General features: G+C 40.5%; 1 protein-coding gene across 2 annotated transcripts in view; it reads right to left on the reverse strand.

The window, feature by feature from the left end:
- Positions 1–235: 235 nt before the first annotated feature.
- The window catches only part of SEMA3E (semaphorin 3E), a 392121-nt gene continuing 371456 nt past the window's right edge, over positions 236–20900 (reverse strand). The window contains exon 17 of one of the 2 annotated variants that reach the window (XM_069765160.1): positions 236–3448. In XM_069765160.1, coding sequence (XP_069621261.1) covers positions 2993–3448 — 456 coding nt within the window. In that variant the 3' untranslated portion in view covers positions 236–2992. The remainder of the gene's footprint in view (positions 3449–20900) is intronic. The other variant, XM_069765161.1, reaches the window with a different exon arrangement.

Here is a 20900-nt window from a genome sequence, read left to right on the forward strand (position 1 = left end):
TTGCCCTTTTGTTTCAACCAATAGTGAGGGTCCCAGCTTCTGGACCCCTACCAGTAAATGATATTCAGTAGATCATCAGGGGAGATTAAATATTCATTTTAAATTTGGAGGCACGTTTCATTCCACTACAGTATGTTTGCTCTGTTTTTGCTTTTCTGTAATTCATGTTATAATGAGTTTGAAACACTTTTGAATTAATTCCTTGCATATAAAAAAATAATTACAACATTTTATTGGCTAAATTTTATTCTATTTTAGAATCTAATGTAATTATTTCATCATGTAAAACAGAATGATCCACACATTCACAGAAAGAAAAATGAAAAGGACATTTTATATACAGTTTATATCATGTTTATACACAACTGAAAGCTTTAGCCATGAAGCAAATGTGCATATATTTTTTGGGGTGGTGGTGGGGTACACAAAACAGTAACTAAAAATGATTTTATATAAAAATATAAAAATTCATTATTTCATTGTTCTAATACTACAAAAAGAAATTAATGTACATAAGATTGAACATAAAAACACCAGTGTAAGTATTACATTCTTTTGATGTACATTCAAAATAATACTTATTGCGCTTTGCTAATCCATCTGCTAATTCATATTTTACAGTGAAATACAGCATTGGAAAATTCATAGATGAGATCATATAAATATTGAATGACACGAGACCTTTGTGACGCGCGATCTTCAGAGAAATAGCATTACTAAGTACGCTGAATTGTGAGGAATGAATTGACAGTATGCACATTTATCAAATGAGCTTTCAACATTATATAAAAACTAGGCAATAAATGAAAACATTGGCATATCACAAACCTAATTTACAATGTTAAAAAGTAGCCTTAAAGAAGATTTGTCAGTTGTCAAAAATATGTCATTTTTCAGCTGATACCATTGTTGTCTTGAATCTGGCATTGTTTTTCTTGGGTTCCCATGTCTCACCATTCCTCGGATATGGTTCATATACCTCTTATTTCTTATAACTACTCCTATGTTTGCCTCAAAATAATGCATCAAAAGGTACACATGGGATCTTGGCTTAAAAAGGCTTGTAAGAATTAACTGATAGGCTTCCATGTAGGATCAGCATGAAGAAGAGATAGTTAAGACACTTGGACCCCACCAATCAGCCAATAATTGAAAATCCTGATAATCCCTTTGATGTAGACATTTCTTTCATCTTAGCAATCAGTGAACTAGACAATACTGTGGTCAAGGGAAGATTGCATTTATTTTGATATTTACTAATTGGTATTGCGTTCACTGTGGGATGCCAGCAGCATGAGCATAATAATGGGCATTACTATTAAGGGACGTAACTTCTCTGTTAATCAAATTTCCTGGGAAACAAAACAGGACAATAGGTGAATATTGTAATTGGAATATGGTATGATATGCTTATTGCTACTGTCAAGCTATTATGTCTTTTTAAAAATATAATTTATCTATACTTTGCCACAGCAGTTTGCATGTGGTATGTTGTACATCGATATAAATTGTCGTATTCCTTTATTGCTTTGCAATGCAATATAATTTGGAATTAGCTCGGAAAAAAGACTTTGTTATGCACTTTTCTGTCATATCCAAAGGAATTTGTGTGTTAACAATGCACAGATTCTATAATTGTCAATAGAACAAATTGACAAGAACATGAGCTATCTATCTGTCTTCATTCAGTGGGCCTGTGTGAGATGGCTAACATTGTGGCAAATGATATACAGGGGTATGGTAAAGATGGGCTTGCGGAACTCCAGACAAAGTGCAGTTTCATCCACTTCAATAAAATTGTGCAGTGCAATAAAATTGTACATTTACTAGACCACAAGTTATTTTCTGGCAGGCAAAATAATAGGGAAATATGGATGTGGGTGTTTGGATACGGCCCAACTCCCTTAGTAGTCAAGTGAACAAGAATCCGGCACTCCCAAGTCTTTGATATAGAACAAAAATCTTTAATTGTATGGTACAATGTAGTGTATAATTTATGTGCCAATTTTTCAAACTTACTAATTATTGTGAGACCACGTTATAGAGGCTGCGCTATGGGATGGGAAGCGTTGTTGGGAGTAAGGTTCCCTATAACGAGATCCACGTAGTCTCACAATAATTGTGCATGTTTGAAAAATGTCAAATTAACCGAAGCGTCACGTAAAGTATCCACTACATTGGACCATACAGGATTTTTTCCAACATCAAATACTTGGGAGTACCAGACCCTTTTTCATTTACATAGCTGGCGGAGATATAGGTGACCGTGTACATGGAGGACAATGCTGAATACTAGAGGCCCCATAAACAGATCAAATCATTCCAAGAGTATTGCAAGCTTTAGTTTGTTTTAAAAGAAAAAATGAACTAAAAAACAAGAAAAAAATGCTTTCCAGACAAACTAAACTGATACTTTACTATATAAATATGCTGAATCCTCATATCTCGTTTATTGAGTTGTATGAAAGTTTTATTTCTTTTCCTTCAGATATTAATCTGGTTGATGCCTCTTGAGTTTTGCTTTACCTTTTTTTTGGACTAACACAGCTTTATGAATTTTAATTAAAGATTGCAGAAACATTAAACCTAATCGCCTCTTGTCTTTTCTCCACCTTTTTTTTTATACGTTACCAACCATGTATCATTTACATTTTGAACCATTCACAAACTATAATTATTTGTTCACTTATTGATAAAATTAACTAGCCCTTAATACATCATATCAAAAATGTAAGAAAATTATATTTTGGTTATAACATACAAACAGACAAAAAGAAGAAAATCCAGTAAATCCATTTTAAATGATGGATATAAACACATTTAAAGTTTTAATAAAATAGATAAGTTATGTACATAATGCCAAACCAGTTCATACGTTGTTGATACTTCATAAGATATGATGACTTAAAATGATAGTTGACTATATTTAGTTGTCTTCTTCACTCATTTAAATTATTGCTGATAGAGTCTTAAACTGTTCCAAGTAGATAACTTATGGTTGTAGTATGTGCCTTGGCATGCGGTGATGGTCTGATTTCCCACGTGACTTACGCTCCTGTGGGTTTATATGTTTCCATTTATTTGGAGACATTTTCAGTTTTCTCTTCCTTTTATCTGTGCACCATACTTTTTCACAATATTCTTCCACTTTTTGAAAATTACTATATCCAATTAACTGCAAGAACTCTTTATACCATTGTTTGGATGACTGGGGAATGCTTGGCTGTGCGGGACATGGCATTTTTGGGAGCGTAACTTCTTCTTCTTCCTCTTTGTGGAACATGTCATCAACGCGCTCTTCTTCAAAAATTTCCAAAGTCATTTTTCTAATTGTATGGACATAAGAATTCTCCACAGTTTGGCAATAATATATCCCAGCATCTGATTTTTTCAATTTTAGAAATAGAAGTCCAAACGCTGTCATTATAACTCTTTCACCTGTTTTGATCTAAAGGAAAACAAATGTAATGGTTTCATCATTATAATAATTGCTTTAAAAAATACTTGGACCAAGAATGTATACATTATTTAAAGGGATTGTCTAGGACTTTAATATAGATGGCCTATCCTTATCAATCCTATTTTAATCAATAGGGCATGGATGTGCAGTACTTTGCCACCACCACTATTTAGTCGATGGAGCGGTGCAATGCAGCTCTGTATCTGAGCAGTTCCGGCTGATACCAAGATCAGCTGATTGTCGGAGGTGCTGGGAGTTGCACCTCTACCAGTCAGACATTAATGACCTATCCTAAGGATAGGTCATCATCAATGATTAAGTTCTGGACAACCCCTTTAAAGACTATGAATATAAGGTACAGTACCAGTCTGTGGGCAGAAGTGGCACCTCATCCACTACAACATTTTTCTAACTTTCCAGATGACTTTCTATCAATTGATAATTACAAAGTTATATTTATAAACTAATTAAAAAGCAAATATTAAGTTATACTTACAGTAATTGCAATTATTAATTATAAAATACAAATATACTAGTCTTTCCAGGAGCTTTCTAGATATTAACCCTTTGTGTAGTGTAAATTATACAGTGATGTCACTTTTTTGATATACAATGGGGCAATGAAGAAAAAATTACATTTTACCAATATAATGTAGTTTTAGCCCCACATGTTCTATTTTTACCTTGGAAATGAGTAAAAATTGCACCAAAATTTGTAACACAATTTCTGCTGAATGTGGCAATACCCCATATGAGGATGTACAGTACTGCTTAACCACATGGTGAGATTCAGGAGGGAAGGAGCACTATTTGACTCTCAGAGAACAAATTATTATAGAACTAGATGGTGGCCCGATTCTAACGCATCGGATATTCTAGAATATGCATGTCCATGTAGTATATTGCACAGCCACATAGTATATTGGCCAGCCACGTAGTATATTGCCCAGTCACATAGTATATTACCCAGCCACGTATTATATTGCCCAGCCACGTAGTATATTGCCCAGCCACGTAGTATATTGCCCAGTGACGTAGTATATTGCCCAGTGACGTAATATATTGGCCAGCCACGTAGTATATTGCCCAGTTACGTAGTATATTGCCTAGTGACGTAGTATATTGCCCAGCCACCTAGTATATTGCCCAGTTACGTAGTATATTGCCTAGTGACATAGTATATTGTGCAGCCACGTAGTATATTGCCCAGCCACATAGTATATTGCCCAGTTACGTAGTAATATTGCTGAGCTACGTAGTATATTGCACAGCCCACATAGTGTATTGCCCAGTGACGTAATACATTGGCCAGCCACGTAGTAAAATTGCCTAGTGACGTAGTATATTGCCCAGCCACGTAATATATTGCCCAGTTATGTAGTATATTGCCTAGTTACGTAGTATATTGCGCAGCCACGTAATATATTGCCCAGCCACATAGTATATTGCCCAGTTACGTAGTATATTGTGCAGCCACGTAGTATATTGCCCAGTGACGTAGTATATTGCCCAGTGATGTAGTATATAGCACAGAGCCACGTAGTATATTGCCTAGTGATGTAGTATATTGCCCAGCCACATAGTATATTGCACAGGGAAGTAGTATACAGCACAGAGCCACATAGTATATTGGCCAGTCATGTAGTATATTGCCCAGCTACGTAGTATATTGCCCAGCCAGGTTTGTCACTGGTGAAAAAATAAAAAATAAACAAATACTCACCTTTCCGAGGGAGCCCTTGTAGTCCACGGCAGCTTCCGGTCCCAGGGTTGGTATTAGCGCAGGACCTGTGATGACGTCGCGGTCACATGACCGTGACGTCATGGCAGGTCCTTCTGCCACCGGAACCTGCAACAGACAGACAGAAGGACAGGCGGAAGTGACCCTTAGACAATTATATAGTAGATAATTTGCAGACTACATATACAGAGCCCCTAAGTACCAGAATAGTAGAATCTCCCTTCAAGTCACCCAATTTTGGAAATTACACCCCTCTACTATATAAGCATATCTACACTATATATACACAACAATACAATGTACAATAGAAACCATATATTTATAGCACCATGCTACTGTATATACTGCATTATGCTGTATACATCACGTAGGATACAACAGCATTGTGAAACATACATCGTGTAAGGCTGAGTGCGGAATATACATCATAGGAGGCTGAGTGTGGTATATACATCACAAGAGGCTGAGTGCAGTGTATACATCATAGGAGGCTGAGTGCGGCACATACATCACACGAGGCTGAGTGCAGTGTATACATCATAGGAGGCTGAGTGTGGTATATACATCACACGAGGCTGAGTGTAGAATATGCATCATAGGAAGCTGAGTGCGGCATATACATCATAGAAGGCTGAGTGTGGAATATACATCATAGGAAGCTGAGTGCGGCATATACATCGTATAAGGTTGAGTGCAGAATATACATCATAGGAGGCTGAGTGTGGTATATACATCATAGGAGGCTGAGTGCGGCAAATACATCGTATAAGGCTGAGTGCGGAATATACATCATAGGAGGCTGAGTGCGGTATATACATCGTAGGAGGCTGAGTGAGGCATATACAGTGGGGCAAAAAAGTATTTAGTCAGTCAGCAATAGTGCAAGTTCCACCACTTAAAAAGATGAGAGGCGTCTGTAATTTACATCATAGGTAGACCTCAACTATGGGAGACAAACTGAGAAAAAAAAATCCAGAAAATCACATTGTCTGTTTTTTTAACATTTTATTTGCATATTATGGTGGAAAATAAGTATTTGGTCAGAAACAAAATTTCATCTCAATACTTTGTAATATATCCTTTGTTGGCAATGACAGAGGTCAAACATTTTCTGTAAGTCTTCACAAGGTTGCCACACACTGTTGTTGGTATGTTGGCCCATTCCTCCATGCAGATCTCCTCTAGAGCAGTGATGTTTTTGGCTTTTCGCTTGGCAACACGGACTTTCAACTCCCTCCAAAGGTTTTCTATAGGGTTGAGATCTGGAGACTGGCTAGGCCACTCCAGGACCTTGAAATGCTTCTTACGAAGCCACTCCTTCGTTGCCCTGGCGGTGTGCTTTGGATCATTGTCATGTTGAAAGACCCAGCCACGTTTCATCTTCAATGCCCTTGCTGATGGAAGGAGGTTTGCACTCAAAATCTCACGATACATGGCCCCATTCATTCTTTCATGTACCCGGATCAGTCGTCCTGGCCCCTTTGCAGAGAAACAGCCCCAAAGCATGATGTTTCCACCACCATGCTTTACAGTAGGTATGGTGTTTGATGGATGCAACTCAGTATTCTTTTTCCTCCAAACACAAGTTGTGTTTCTACCAAACAGTTCCAGTTTGGTTTCATCAGACCATAGGACATTCTCCCAAAACTCCTCTGGATCATCCAAATGCTCTCTAGCAAACTTCAGACGGGCCCGGACATGTACTGGCTTAAGCAGTGGGACACGTCTGGCACTGCAGGATCTGAGTCCATGGTGGCGTAGTGTGTTACTTATGGTAGGCCTTGTTACATTGGTCCCAGATCTCTGCAGTTCATTCACTAGGTCCCCCCGCGTGGTTCTGGGATTTTTGCTCACCGTTCTTGTGATCATTCTGACCCCACGGGGTGGGATTTTGCGTGGAGCCCCAGATCGAGGGAGATTATCAGTGGTCTTGTATGTCTTCCATTTTCTAATTATTGCTCCCACTGTTGATTTCTTCACTCCAAGCTGGTTGGCTATTGCAGATTCAGTCTTCCCAGCCTGGTGCAGGGCTACAATTTTGTTTCTGGTGTCCATTGACAGCTCTTTGGTCTTCACCATAGTGGAGTTTGGAGTCAGACTGTTTGAGGGTGTGCACAGGTGTCTTTTTATACTGATAACAAGTTTAAACAGGTGCCATTACTACAGGTAATGAGTGGAGGAAAGAGGAGACTCTTAAAGAAGAAGTTACAGGTCTGTGAGAGCCAGAAATCTTGATTGTTTGTTTCTGACCAAATACTTATTTTCCACCATAATATGCAAAAAAAAAAGTTAAAAAAACAGACAATGTGATTTTCTGGATTTTTTTTCTCAGTTTGTCTCCCATAGTTGAGGTCTACCTATGATGTAAATTACAGACGCCTCTCATCTTTTTAAGTGGTGGAACTTGCACTATTGCTGACTGACTAAATACTTTTTTGCCCCACTGTACATCGAATAAGGCTGAGTGCGGAATATACATCATAGGAGGCTGAGTGTTGTATATACATCACAAGAAGCTGAGTGCAGTGTATACATCATAGGAGGCTGAGTGCGGCACATACATCATAGGAGGCTGAGTGTGGAATATACATCAAAGGAGGCTGAGTGCGGCATATACATTGTATAAGGCTGAGTGTGGAATATACATCATAGGAGGCTGAGTGCGGCATATACATTGTATATGGCTGAGTGAGGAATATACATCATAGGAGGCTGAGTGTTGTATATACATCACAAGAGGCTGAGTGCACTGCATACATCATAGGAGGCTGAGTGCGGCACATACATCTTAGGAGGCTGAGTGTGGAATATACATCATAGGAGGCTAAGTGTGGTATATACATCATAGGAGGCTGAGTGCAGCATATACATCGCATAAGGCCGGCATCACACTAGCGAGTTTTACGGACGTATGAGCGCAGAAAATACATCTATAAAATTTGCATTGCACACGGCCCAATGATTCTCTATGGCCCAGCTCCTATCTGCTGTATTTTACTGATCCGTATTATACGGTCTTGTACGGCAGTAGAAAATCGCAGCATGCTGCGTTTGTCACCGTATTGCGCCCAAAAAATGCCAATGAAAGTCTATGGGGCGAGAAAAATACGGATTACACACGGACCAGCAGTGTGACTTGCGAGAAATACGCAGTGGTGTTCTCTAGAAAAGCCGTAAATTCAGAGTGGTGTACAGTAAAATCACACTGACAGAATAGAATAGGTAGAATAAATGTGTACACATAGAATAGGTATATATATATATATATATATATATATATATACTAGATGGTGGCCCGATTCTAATGCATCGGGTATTCTAGAATATGCATGTCCACGTAGTATATTGCCCAGCCCACGTAGTATATTGCCCAGCCACGTAGTATATTGCCCAGACACGTAGTATATTGCCCAGCGACATAGTATATTGCCCAGCGACGTAGTATATTGCCCAGCCACGTAGTATATTTTCCAGCCACGTAGTATATTGCCCAGCCACGTAGTATATTGCCCAGCCATGTAATATATTGCCCAGCCACATAGTATATTGCCCAGTCACATATTGCCCAGCCACGTAGTATATTGCCCAGTTACGTAGTATATTGCCCAGTCACGTAGTATATTGCCCAGTCACGTAGTATATTGCCCAGTCACGTATTATATTGCCCAGTCACGTAGTATATTGCCCAGTTACGTAGTATACAGCACAGAGCCACGTAGTATATTGCCCTGTGACGTAGTATATTGCCCAGAGACGTAGTATATTGCCCAGCCACGTAGTATATTGCCCAGCCACGTAGTATATTGCCCAGCAATGTAGTATATTGACCAGCCACATAGTATATTGCCCATTGACGTAGTATATTGCTCAGTCACGAAGTACATTGCCAAGCCACGTAGTATATTGCCCATCCACGTAGCATATTGCCCAGTGATGTAGTATATTGCTCAGTCACATAGTATATTGCCCAGCCACGTAGTATATTGCCCAGTCATGTAGTATATTGCCCAGTGGCGTATTATATTGCCCAGTCGCTGGGCAATATACTACGTGGCTCTGTGCTGTATACTACATAACTGGGCAATATACTACGTGACTGGGCAATATATTACGTGATTGGGCAATATACTACATGGCTGGGCAATATACTATGTGGCTGGGCAATATACTAAGTGGCTGGAAAATATACTACGTGGCTTTGCAATATACTACGTCGCTGGGCAATATACTACGTCACTGGGCAATGTACTACGTGGCTCTGTGCTGTATACTACATCGCTGTGCAATATACTACGTGGCTCTGTGCTGAATACTACGTGGCTGGACAATGTACTACATTGCTGGGCAATATACTACGTGACTGGGCAATATACTATGTGGCTGGGCAATATACTACGTGGCTGGGCAATATACTATGTGACTGGGCAATATAATATGCCACTGGGCAATATACTACGTCACTGGGCAATATACTACGTGGCTGGGCAATATACTACGTAGCTGGGCAATATACTACGTAGCTGGGCAATATGCTACATGACTGGGCAATATACTATGTGAATGGGCAATATACTACGTGACTCTGTGCTGTATACAACATCGCTGTGCAATATACTACGTGGCTGTGCAATATACTACGTGGCTGGGCAATATACTACGTGGCTGGGCAATATACTACGTGGCTGGGCAATATACTACGTGGACATGCATATTCTAGAATACCCGATGCGTTAGAATCAGGCCACCATCTAGTATATATATATTTAGATTTAATTCAGCGCTAGATAGCAGAAAAGCATGTAATTCAATTGCCGGCTTTTCCTATCTCCTTCACAAACCCGACAGGATATGAGACTTGGTTTACATACAGTAAACCATCTTATATCCCTTCTTTTATTACATATTCCTCTTTATTAATGTAACAAGTATCTGTGTGTAAAATTTGGGGTCTCTAGCTATTAAATTAAAGGGTTAAATCCCGGAAAAAAATGGCGTAGGCTCCCGCACAATTTTCTCCGCCAGAGTGGTAAAGCCAGTGACTGAGGGCAGATATTAATAGTCTAGACAGTGACCATGGTTATTGGCCCCCCTGGCTAAAAAACATCTGCCCCCAGCCACCCCAGAAAAGGCACATCTGGAAGATGCGCCTATTCTGGCACTTGGCCACTCTCCTCCTACTCCCGTGTAGCGGTGGGATATGGGTTAATGAAGGGTTAATGCAACCTTGCTATTGTAAGATGACATTAAGCCAGGTGAATAATGGAGAGGTGTCAATTATGGCACCTATCCATTATTAATCCAATAGTACGAAATGGTTAATAAAACACACACACACATTATTAAAAAGTATTTTAATGAAATAAAGGCACAGGGTGTTTTAATATTTTATTATACTCTTAATCCACCTGAAGACCCTTGTCAACTGAAACAAAGTTAAAAAAAACAAACAACAATATTCCATACCTTCCGTCGTTCAGTCTTGTCCCACGCTGTAAATCCATCTGAAGGGGTTAAATCATTTTACACCCAGGAGCTCTGCTAATGCAGCTGTGCTCCTGTCTGTAAAACTTGGTGAATGAGTGGAATGCAGGGGAATGTACTGTAGTTACCTTGAGTCGCGGTGATGCGCCCTCTGCTGGATGAACTCATATGAACTTGAGCCTGGGAACTTTCAGAATATTTTCCCACGCTCGAGTTCATATGAGAGACTCCCCAAATGTATGGAGGAAGGTGATTTAGTCAGATGAGACCAAAATTTGAACTTTTTGGCCACCAAGGTAAACACCATGTCAAATTAAAGGAAGGGGAAGGAGGATAGTTACTCACCAGAATATGCTAGAGACATCTATGCCTGGAATTCAGTGGCTGACTACCACGTATAAGCAAATGTAGAAACAAAGGATTTTTCCTGCACAGGAGTCCTTTTCTTAAAAAATAATTTTCTTTATTCAGACATCTTCATCAGTAAAAACAGTACATATGGGGGACCCCCAACGCCTGACGCGTTTCGGACCCGTTAAAAATGGTCCTTTCTCAAAGGCATACAAACATAATGAGCAATTCCTTTTGTGTTCCTAACTACTGCTGCAGCACATGTGATTATTTAGAAATGATTCATGAAGAAAAAAAATGCAGCACTCACCAGCTGAAGTGAAAAGTTATATGTCCTTTATTTCACATTCGTGCCATGGACAAAAGAGAGGATAAGCAGTACATGAGAAGAATGCTGGGGGACATGAGAGACGGACGATGGCCGTTTCATGATTGCTCGCCTCTACGGGTCCAGGACACTTAGGGTGCCAACCTCTGCTGGCAGGTAGTGCGACTCTCATGGATTTCTAGGGATAGATTAGCCGCCTATACAACTTTTTTTATGGCTTGTGATTCAACACATTTTTTCCATACCTCGTTTTGCCCTGATTGGTTACACCCTGTACATCACCATTTTTAAGAAGTTTGCTGTGAGTGTTATACTTTTAGATAATTAACCCCTTTCTGACCTTTGACGTACTATCCCGTCGAGGTGACCTGGGCCTATCTGACCCTCGACGGGATAGTACGTCATAGCAATCAGCTGCGCTCTCGGGGGGAACGCGGCCGATCGTGGCCGAGTGTCAGCTGCCTATCGCAGCTGATATCCGGCACTATGTGCCAGGAGTGGTTACGGACCGCCCCCGGCACATTAACTCCCGGCACACCGCGATAAAACATGATCGCGGTGTGCCGGCAGTATAGGGAAGCATCGCGCAGGGAGGGGGCTCCCTGCAGGCTTTTCTGAGACCCCTGCAGCAACGCGATGTGATCGCCTTGCTGCGAGGGTCCTTTACCTCTCCTCCCTGCAGCAGACCCAGATCCAAAATGGCTGCGGCATCCGGGTCATGCAGGGAGGGAAGTGGCTTACCAAGTGCCTGCTCAGAGCTGGCACTTGGTAAGCCTGCAGTGCTGTAAGTCAGATCGGTGATCTGACAGAGTGCTGTGCAAACTGTCAGATCATCGATCTGTGATGTTCCCCCCTGGGACAAAGTAAAAAAGTTAAAAAAAAATGTCCACATGTGTAAAAAAAAAAAAAAAAATTCCTAAATAAAAAATATATATATATACAGTGGGGCAAAAAAGTATTTAGTCAGTCAGCAATAGTGCAAGTTCCACCACTTAAAAAGATGAGAGGCGTCTGTAATTTACATCATAGGTAGACCTCAACTATGGGAGACAAACTGAGAAAAAAAAATCCAGAAAATCACATTGTCTGTTTTTTTAACATTTTATTTGCATATTATGGTGGAAAATAAGTATTTGGTCAGAAACAAAATTTCATCTCAATACTTTGTAATATATCCTTTGTTGGCAATGACAGAGGTAAAACGTTTTCTGTAAGTCTTCACAAGGTTGCCACACACTGTTGTTGGTATGTTGGCCCATTCCTCCATGCAGATCTCCTCTAGAGCAGTGATGTTTTTGGCTTTTCGCTTGGCAACACGGACTTTCAACTCCCTCCAAAGGTTTTCTATAGGGTTGAGATCTGGAGACTGGCTAGGCCACTCCAGGACCTTGAAATGCTTCTTACGAAGCCACTCCTTCGTTGCCCTGGCGGTGTGCTTTGGATCATTGTCATGTTGAAAGACCCAGCCACGTTTCATCTTCAATGCCCTTGCTGATGGAAGGAGGTTTGCACTCAAAATCTCACGATACATGGCCCCATTCATTCTTTCATGTACCTGGATCGGTCGTCCTGGCCCCTTTGCAGAGAAACAGCCCCAAAGCATGATGTTTCCACCACCATGCTTACAGTAGGTATGGTGTTTGATGGATGCAACTCAGTATTCTTTTTCCTCCAAACACGACAAGTTGTGTTTCTACCAAACAGTTCCAGTTTGGTTTCATCAGACCATAGGACATTCTCCCAAAACTCCTCTGGATCATCCAAATGCTCTCTAGCAAACTTCAGACGGGCCCGGACATGTACTGGCTTAAGCAGTGGGACACGTCTGGCACTGCAGGATCTGAGTCCATGGTGGCGTAGTGTGTTACTTATGGTAGGCCTTGTTACATTGGTCCCAGCTCTCTGCAGTTCATTCACTAGGTCCCCCCGCGTGGTTCTGGGATTTTTGCTCACCGTTCTTGTGATCATTCTGACCCCATGGGGTGGGATTTTGCGTGGAGCCCCAGATCGAGGGAGATTATCAGTGGTCTTGTATGTCTTCCATTTTCTAATTATTGCTCCCACTGTTAATTTCTTCACTCCAAGCTGGTTGGCTATTGCAGATTCAGTCTTCCCAGCCTGGTGCAGGGCTACAATTTTGTTTCTGGTGTCCTTTGACAGCTCTTTGGTCTTCACCATAGTGGAGTTTGGAGTCAGACTGTTTGAGGGTGTGCACAGGTGTCTTTTTATACTGATAACAAGTTTAAACAGGTGCCATTACTACAGGTAATGAGTAGAGGAAAGAGGAGACTCTTAAAGAAGAAGTTACAGGTCTGTGAGAGCCAGAAATCTTGATTGTTTGTTTCTGACCAAATACTTATTTTCCACCATAATATGCAAATAAAATGTTAAAAAAACAGACAATGTGATTTTCTGGATTTTTTTTTCTCAGTTTGTCTCCCATAGTTGAGGTCTACCTATGATGTAAATTACAGACGCCTCTCATCTTTTTAAGTGGTGGAACTTGCACTATTGCTGACTGACTAAATACTTTTTTGCCCCACTGTATATTCTTCCCATAAATACATTTCATTATCTACAAAAAAAACAAACAATAAAAGTACACATTTTTAGTATTGCCACATCCGTAAAACTGTCCCACTAGGTAACCCCTTCAGTAAACACGAAAAAACAGTAAAAAAAAAAAAACGAGGCAAAAAACAACGCTTTATTATCATACTGCCAAACAAAAAGTGGAATAACGTGCGATCAAAAAGACATATAAATAACCATGGTACCGCTGAAAGCGTCATCTTGTCTTGCAAAAAACAAGCTGCCATACAGCATCATCAGCAAAAAAATAAAAAAGTTATAGTCCTCAGAATAAAGCGATGCAAAAATAATTATTTTTTCTATAAAATAGTTTTTATCGTATAAAAGCGCCAAAACATAAAAAAATGATATGATTGAGGTATCGCTGTAATCGTACTGACCCGCAGAATAAAACTCCTTTATCAATTTTACCAAACGCGGAACGGTATAAACGCCTCCCCCAAAAGAAATTCATGAATAGCTGGTTTTTGGTCATTCTGCCTCACAAAAATCGGAATAAAAAGCGATCAAAAAAAGTCATGTTGTTGAAAATGTTACCAATAAAAACGTCAACTCATCCCACAAGAAACAAGACCTCACATGACTCTGTGGACTCAAATATGGAAAAATTATAGCTCTCAAAATGTGTTAACGCAGAAAATATTTTTTGCAATAAAAAGCGGCTTTCAGTGTGTGACGGCTGCCAATCATAAAAATCCGCTAAAACGCCGCTATAAAAGTAAATCAAACCCCCCTTCATCACCCCCTTAGTTAGGGAAAAATTTAAAAATTAAAAAAATGTATTTATTTCTTTTTACCCATTAGGGTTAGGGTTAGGGTTAGGGCTAGGGTTAGGGTTAGGGTTAGGGCTAGGGTTAGGGCTAGGGTTAGGGGCTAGGGTTAAGGCTACAGTTAGGGTTAGGGCTAAAGTTAGGGTTAGGGTTTGGATTACATTTAAGGTTGGGAATAGGTTTCGGGATTAGGGTTAGGGGTGTGTCTGGGTTAGAGGTGTGGTTAGGGTTACCATTGGGATTAGGGTTAGGGGTGTGTTTGGATTAAGGTTTCAGCTTTTCATTGGGGGGTTTCCCCTGTTTAGGCACATCAGGGGCTCTCCAAACGACATGGCGTCTGATCTCAATTCCAGCCAATTCTGCGTTGAGAAAGTAAAACAGTGCTCCTTCCCTTCCGAGCTCTCCCGTGTGCTCAAACAGGGGTTTACCCCAACATATGTGGTATCAGCGTACTCAGGACAAATTGGACAACAACTTTTGGGGTCCAATTTCTCCTGTTGCCCTTGGGAAAATACAAAACTGGGGGCTAAAAAATAATTTTTGTGGGAAAAAAAGATTTTTTATTTTCACAGCTCTGCGTTATAAACTGTAGTGAAACACTTGGGGGTTCAAAGTTCTCACAACACATCTAAATAAGTTCCTTAGGGGGTCTACTTTCCAAAATGGTGTCACTTGTTGGGGGTATCTACTGTTTAGGTACATTAGAGGCTCTGCAAATGCAATGTGATATTTTATGATATTAATCAGGAGAACAAATGGAAGTTTGTATAAAAATTAACAACCTTTATTGAAGACAATACATATAGTTAAAAAACAAGCACTTATCCAAAAGTGACTGTGCAATAGACGCTAAAGTGCAAAAAAGACACCAGACAAAAAAGGTCTGCCACAAAATAAACACTTTGTGCACATAATTGCATGGTAAGTATAGGTACAGACAAATATATTCTAACACTATGCCCAAAAACTATCAGTCACATGTGGGGATGGACCATATTACAAATTATAAACCCCAAATGATAGCTATATGGGAAATTCCCAGCCTCCGGTACACGTAATGTGTGTCAGGCATATATAAATAATCTTTGCCCCATATTGTGTCCATGAGCGGGGGGTAGTCAGAACAGCATGTCTTACCTAGTGTGGCCGTACCCTTTGCACGCACCCCGACGCGCGTTTCGCTGCTAATAGCATTGCTTTATCAAGGGGAAGTGTGATTTCACATGTCTGCAGGACCTTAAAATAGTCATGGTAACGAACCACATGACGGTCACCTGATTAAGCTAAATGCCCTACTGCGCAGTCACGGCGCGCGCACACGCCGCCGCCTGGGTCCACCCACCCGGCCCGGACTCGCCCTAACAGAGAGAACGAGCGGGCACCAGTTGGTCCCGTCCGCAATCACCGCAGGACAATGCCAGACTGAGGGGGCAGAGCCGAGAGGCAGACGCGCGCACGCGCACAATCGCAGCAGAGCGCCGGAGTCAGTGTTAACCCCAAGTCTAAATGAATACAAGCAGTGGATGAAATACATTCATATACGAAGTAAAGACGCTATATGGTAAATCCCGTATTTCTTCCGGATGAAAATGTCTTTCACTCCACTTCCGGTCTCTTGTAAACTTGTAGTTTTTGTCTCCACAGTAAAGGAAACAAAAGGGGGATGAGGGATGCAGACCCCAGATGGACTCATAAAAATCAGGCCTGAATGACATAAACATAAAACGCATTAAAAACAAACAAAGGTGAAATTAAAATACAGAAAACGCTGGAAAAAGGGAAGGAAAGGGGGAGGAGAGAAAAGAAAAGAATATTAACATAAATCATAATATGATTTCACAGGTATGAACCAAAATTTAGGGATTCATTCAAACCAGCGGGCTTCATGGTCCCGAGTGTCACAATCCACCTGAGTTCCCGCTGTGCCAATAGTTTTTTAATATTGCCGCCCCTAATCCCAGGAGGGCACTTAGCTTAATCAGGTGACGGTCATGTGGTTCGTTACCATGACTATTTTAAGGTCCTGCAGACATGTGAAATCACACTTCCCCTTGATAAAGCAATGCTATTAGCAGCGAAACGCGCGTCGGGGTGCGTGCAAAGGGTCCGGCCACACTAGGTAAGACATGCTGTTCTGACTACCCCCCGCTCATGGACACAATATGGGGCAAAGAATATTTATATATGCCTGACACACATTACGTGTACCGGAGGCTGGGAATTTCCCATATAGCTATCATTTGGGGTTTATAATTTGTAATATGGTCCATCCCCACATGTGATTGATAGTTTTTGGGCATAGTGTTAGAATATATTTGTCTGTACCTATACTTACCATGCAATTATGTGCACAAAGTGTTTATTTTGTGGCAGACCTTTTTTGTCTGGTGTCTTTTTTGCACTTTAGCGTCTATTGCACAGTCACTTTTGGATAAGTGCTTGTTTTTTAACTATACGTATTGTCTTCAATAAAGCTTGTTAATTTTTATACAAACTTCCATTTGTTCTCCTGATTAATATATTAATCCCATGGGAGTATATGTGATGGTTGGGTGACTGATAGTAGTCACCACAATGAATCTGGAAATTTTTGTTTTGAAAATGCAATGTGATGCCTGCAGACCATTTCATCTAAGTCTGCATTCCAAATGTCGCTCCTTCCCTTCCGAGCCCTCCCATGCACCCAAACGGTGGTTCCCCCCCACATATGGGGAATCAGCGTACTCAGGACAAATTGGACAACAACTTTTAGGGTCCAATTTCTCCTGTTACTGGGGGCTAAAAAATAATTTTTGTGGGAAAAAATGTTTGTTTTATTTTTATGGCTCTGCATTATAAACTTCTGTGAAGCCCTTGGTGGGTCAAAGTGCTCACCACACATCCAGATAAGTTCCTTAGGGGGTCTACTTTCCGAAATGATGTCACTTGTGGGGGGTTTCAATGTTTAGGCACATCAGTGGCTCTCCAAATGCAACATGGCATCTCATCTCAATTCCTGTCAATTTTGCATTGAAAACTGCGCTCCTTCCCTTCCGAGCTCTCCCATGCGCCCAAACAGTGGTTTACCCCCACATATGAGTTATCAGCGTACTCAGGACAAATTGTACGACAACTTTTGGGGTCCAATTTCTTCTCTTACCCTTGGGAAAATAAAAGATTGGGGGCGAAAAGATAATTTTTGTGAAAAAATATGATTTTTTATTTTTATGGTTCTGCATTATAAACTTCTGTGAAGCACTTCGTGGGTCAAAGTGCTCACCACACCTCTGGATAAGTTCCAAAGGGGGTCTACTTTCCAAAATGGTGTCACTTGTGGGAGGTTTCAATGTTTAGGCACATCAGTGGCTCTCCAAACGCAACATGGCGTCCCATCTCAATTCCTGTCAATTTTGCATTGAAAAGTCAAATTGCCCTCCTTCGCTTCCGAGCTCTGTCATGTGCCCAAACAGTGGTTTACCCCCACATATGAGGTATCGGCGTACTCAGGACAAATTGTACAACTTTTGGAGTCCATTTTCTCCTGTTACCCTTGGTAAAATAAAACAAATTGGAGCTGAAGTAAATTTTTTGTGAAAAAAAGTTAAATGTTCATTTTTATTCAAACATTCCAAAAATTCCTGTGAAACACCTGAAGGGTTAATAAACTTCTTGAATGTGGTTTTGAGCACCTTGAGGGGTGCAGTTTTTAGAATGGTGTCACACTTGGGTGTTTTCTATCATATAGACCCCTCAAAATGACTTCAAATGAGATGTGGTCCCTAAAAAAAAAATGTTGTAAAAATGAGAAACTGCTGGTCAAATTTTAACCCTTATAACTCCCTAACAAAAAAAAATTTTGGTTCCAAAATTGTGCTGATGTAAATTAGACATGTGGAAAATGTTACCTATTAAGTATTTTGTGTGACATATCTCTGTGGTTTAATTGCATAAAAATTCAAAGTTGGAAAATTGTGAAATTTTCAAAATTTTCTTTAAATTTCCATTTTTTTCACAAATAAACGCAGGTAATATCAAAGAAATTTTACCACTATCATGAAGTACAATATGTCACGAGAAAACTGTTTCAGAATCACTGGGATCCGTTGAAGTGTTCCAGAGTTATAACCTCATAAATGGACAGTGGTCAGAATTGTAAAAATTGGCCTTGTCATTGATGTGCAAACCACCCTTGTGGGTAAAAAGGTTAATAAAAGTTAATTTTTCATGGTCTATTTTCTGTTTGGGTTCTTATGTATTCGAAGCCCTGCTGGTTTATTTTTTTCAGTGTTTTTTTTTTCAAAAAGTGGCAAGATGTGGAAAGGTCATAAAGACTTACCCAAAGCGACTTGCAACTGTAATTGCTGCAACAGGAGGCTCTATAAAGAACTGACTTTAGGGGGGTGAATAGTTATGCACACTGTTTTCAGTTATTTTGTCCAATTTGTGGTTTTCTTCACAATGAAAAGAAAACCAAATGTTCACAGCTGTAGGCATGGTCTTTACATTAACTGATCCAAGCCCTCAAAAAAACTGAAATACCAGGTTGTGAGGTAGCAAACCACGAAAAAATGACAAAGGAGTGAATACATTTCAAGCCACTGCAGTTTTTTCTAGTTTTGTTGGTGGGTGTGAAGAAATGAGCTTTTAGGGAGTTTTTTTTAAAACAATTAACCCCTTTCTGACATTAGGTGTAATAATCCATTCATGTGACCTGGGTCTATCTGACCAGAGATGGATTATTAAAGGGAACCTGTCACCCCGAAAATCACGGGTGAGGTAAGCCCACCGGCATCAGCGGCTTATCTACAGCATTCTGTAATGCTGTAGATAAGCCGCTGATGTTACTTGAAAGAGGAGAAAAAGACGTTAGATTATACTCACCCAGGGGCGGTCCCGCTGCTGGTCAGGTCGGATGGGTGTCTCTGGTCCGCTGCGGCGCCTCCCATCTTCATTCCAAGACGTCCTCTTCTGATCTTCAGCCACGGCTCCGGTGCAGGCGTACTTTGTCTGCCCTGTTGAGGGCAGAACAAAGTACTGCAGTGTGCAGACGCCGGAAAGGTCAGAGAGGCCCGGCGCCTGCGCACTGCAGTACTTTGCTCTGTTTTTTCCTGTTACCCTTGTCAAAATACAAAAAATGTATTCTGAATTCAATTTTTTTGTGAAAAAAGTTAAATGTTAATTTGTTTTTCAAAAAACTCCTGTGAAGCACCTAAAGGGTTGATAAACTTCTTGAATGTGGGTTTGAGCACCTTGAGTGGTGCAGTTTTTAGAATGGTGTCACCTTTGGGCATCTTTTATCATATAGACCCCTCAAAGTAACATAGTAACATAGTAACATAGTTAGTAAGGCCGAAAAAAGACATTTGTCCATCCAGTTCAGCCTATATTCCATCATAATAAATCCCCAGATCTACGTCCTTCTACAGAACCTAATTGTATGATACAATATTGTTCTGCTCCAGGAAGACATCCAGGCCTCTCTTGAACCCCTCGACTGAGTTCGCCATCACCACCTCCTCAGGCAAGCAATTCCAGATTCTCACTGCCCTAACAGTAAAGAATCCTCTTCTATGTTGGTGGAAAAACCTTCTCTCCTCCAGACGCAAAGAATGCCCCCTTGTGCCCGTCACCTTCCTTGGTATAAACAGATCCTCAGCGAGATATTTGTATTGTCCCCTTATATACTTATACATGGTTATTAGATCGCCCCTCAGTCGTCTTTTTTCTAAACTAAATAATCCTAATTTCGCTAATCTATCTGGGTATTGTAGTTCTCCCATCCCCTTTATTAATTTTGTTGCCCTCCTTTGTACTCTCTCTAGTTCCATTATATCCTTCCTGAGCACCGGTGCCCAAAACTGGACACAGTACTCCATGTGCGGTCTAACTAGGGATTTGTACAGAGGCAGTATAATGCTCTCATCATGTGTATCCAGACCTCTTTTAATGCACCCCATGATCCTGTTTGCCTTGGCAGCTGCTGCCTGGCACTGGTGATTTGAAATTTGATGTGGTCCTTACAAAAAAAATGGTGTTGTAAAAATGAGAAATCGCTGGTCAACTTTTAACCCTTATAGCTTCCTAACAAAAAAAGTTGCCTATAAAATTGTGCTGATGTAAAGAAGACATGTGAGAAACTATTTTGTGTGACATATCTCTGTAATTTAAGGGCATGAAAATTCAAAGTTGGAAAATTGC

This window comes from Ranitomeya imitator, chromosome 4, assembly GCF_032444005.1.
Source record: "Ranitomeya imitator isolate aRanImi1 chromosome 4, aRanImi1.pri, whole genome shotgun sequence".
In the NCBI taxonomy this organism is placed as follows: Eukaryota; Metazoa; Chordata; class Amphibia; order Anura; family Dendrobatidae; genus Ranitomeya; species Ranitomeya imitator.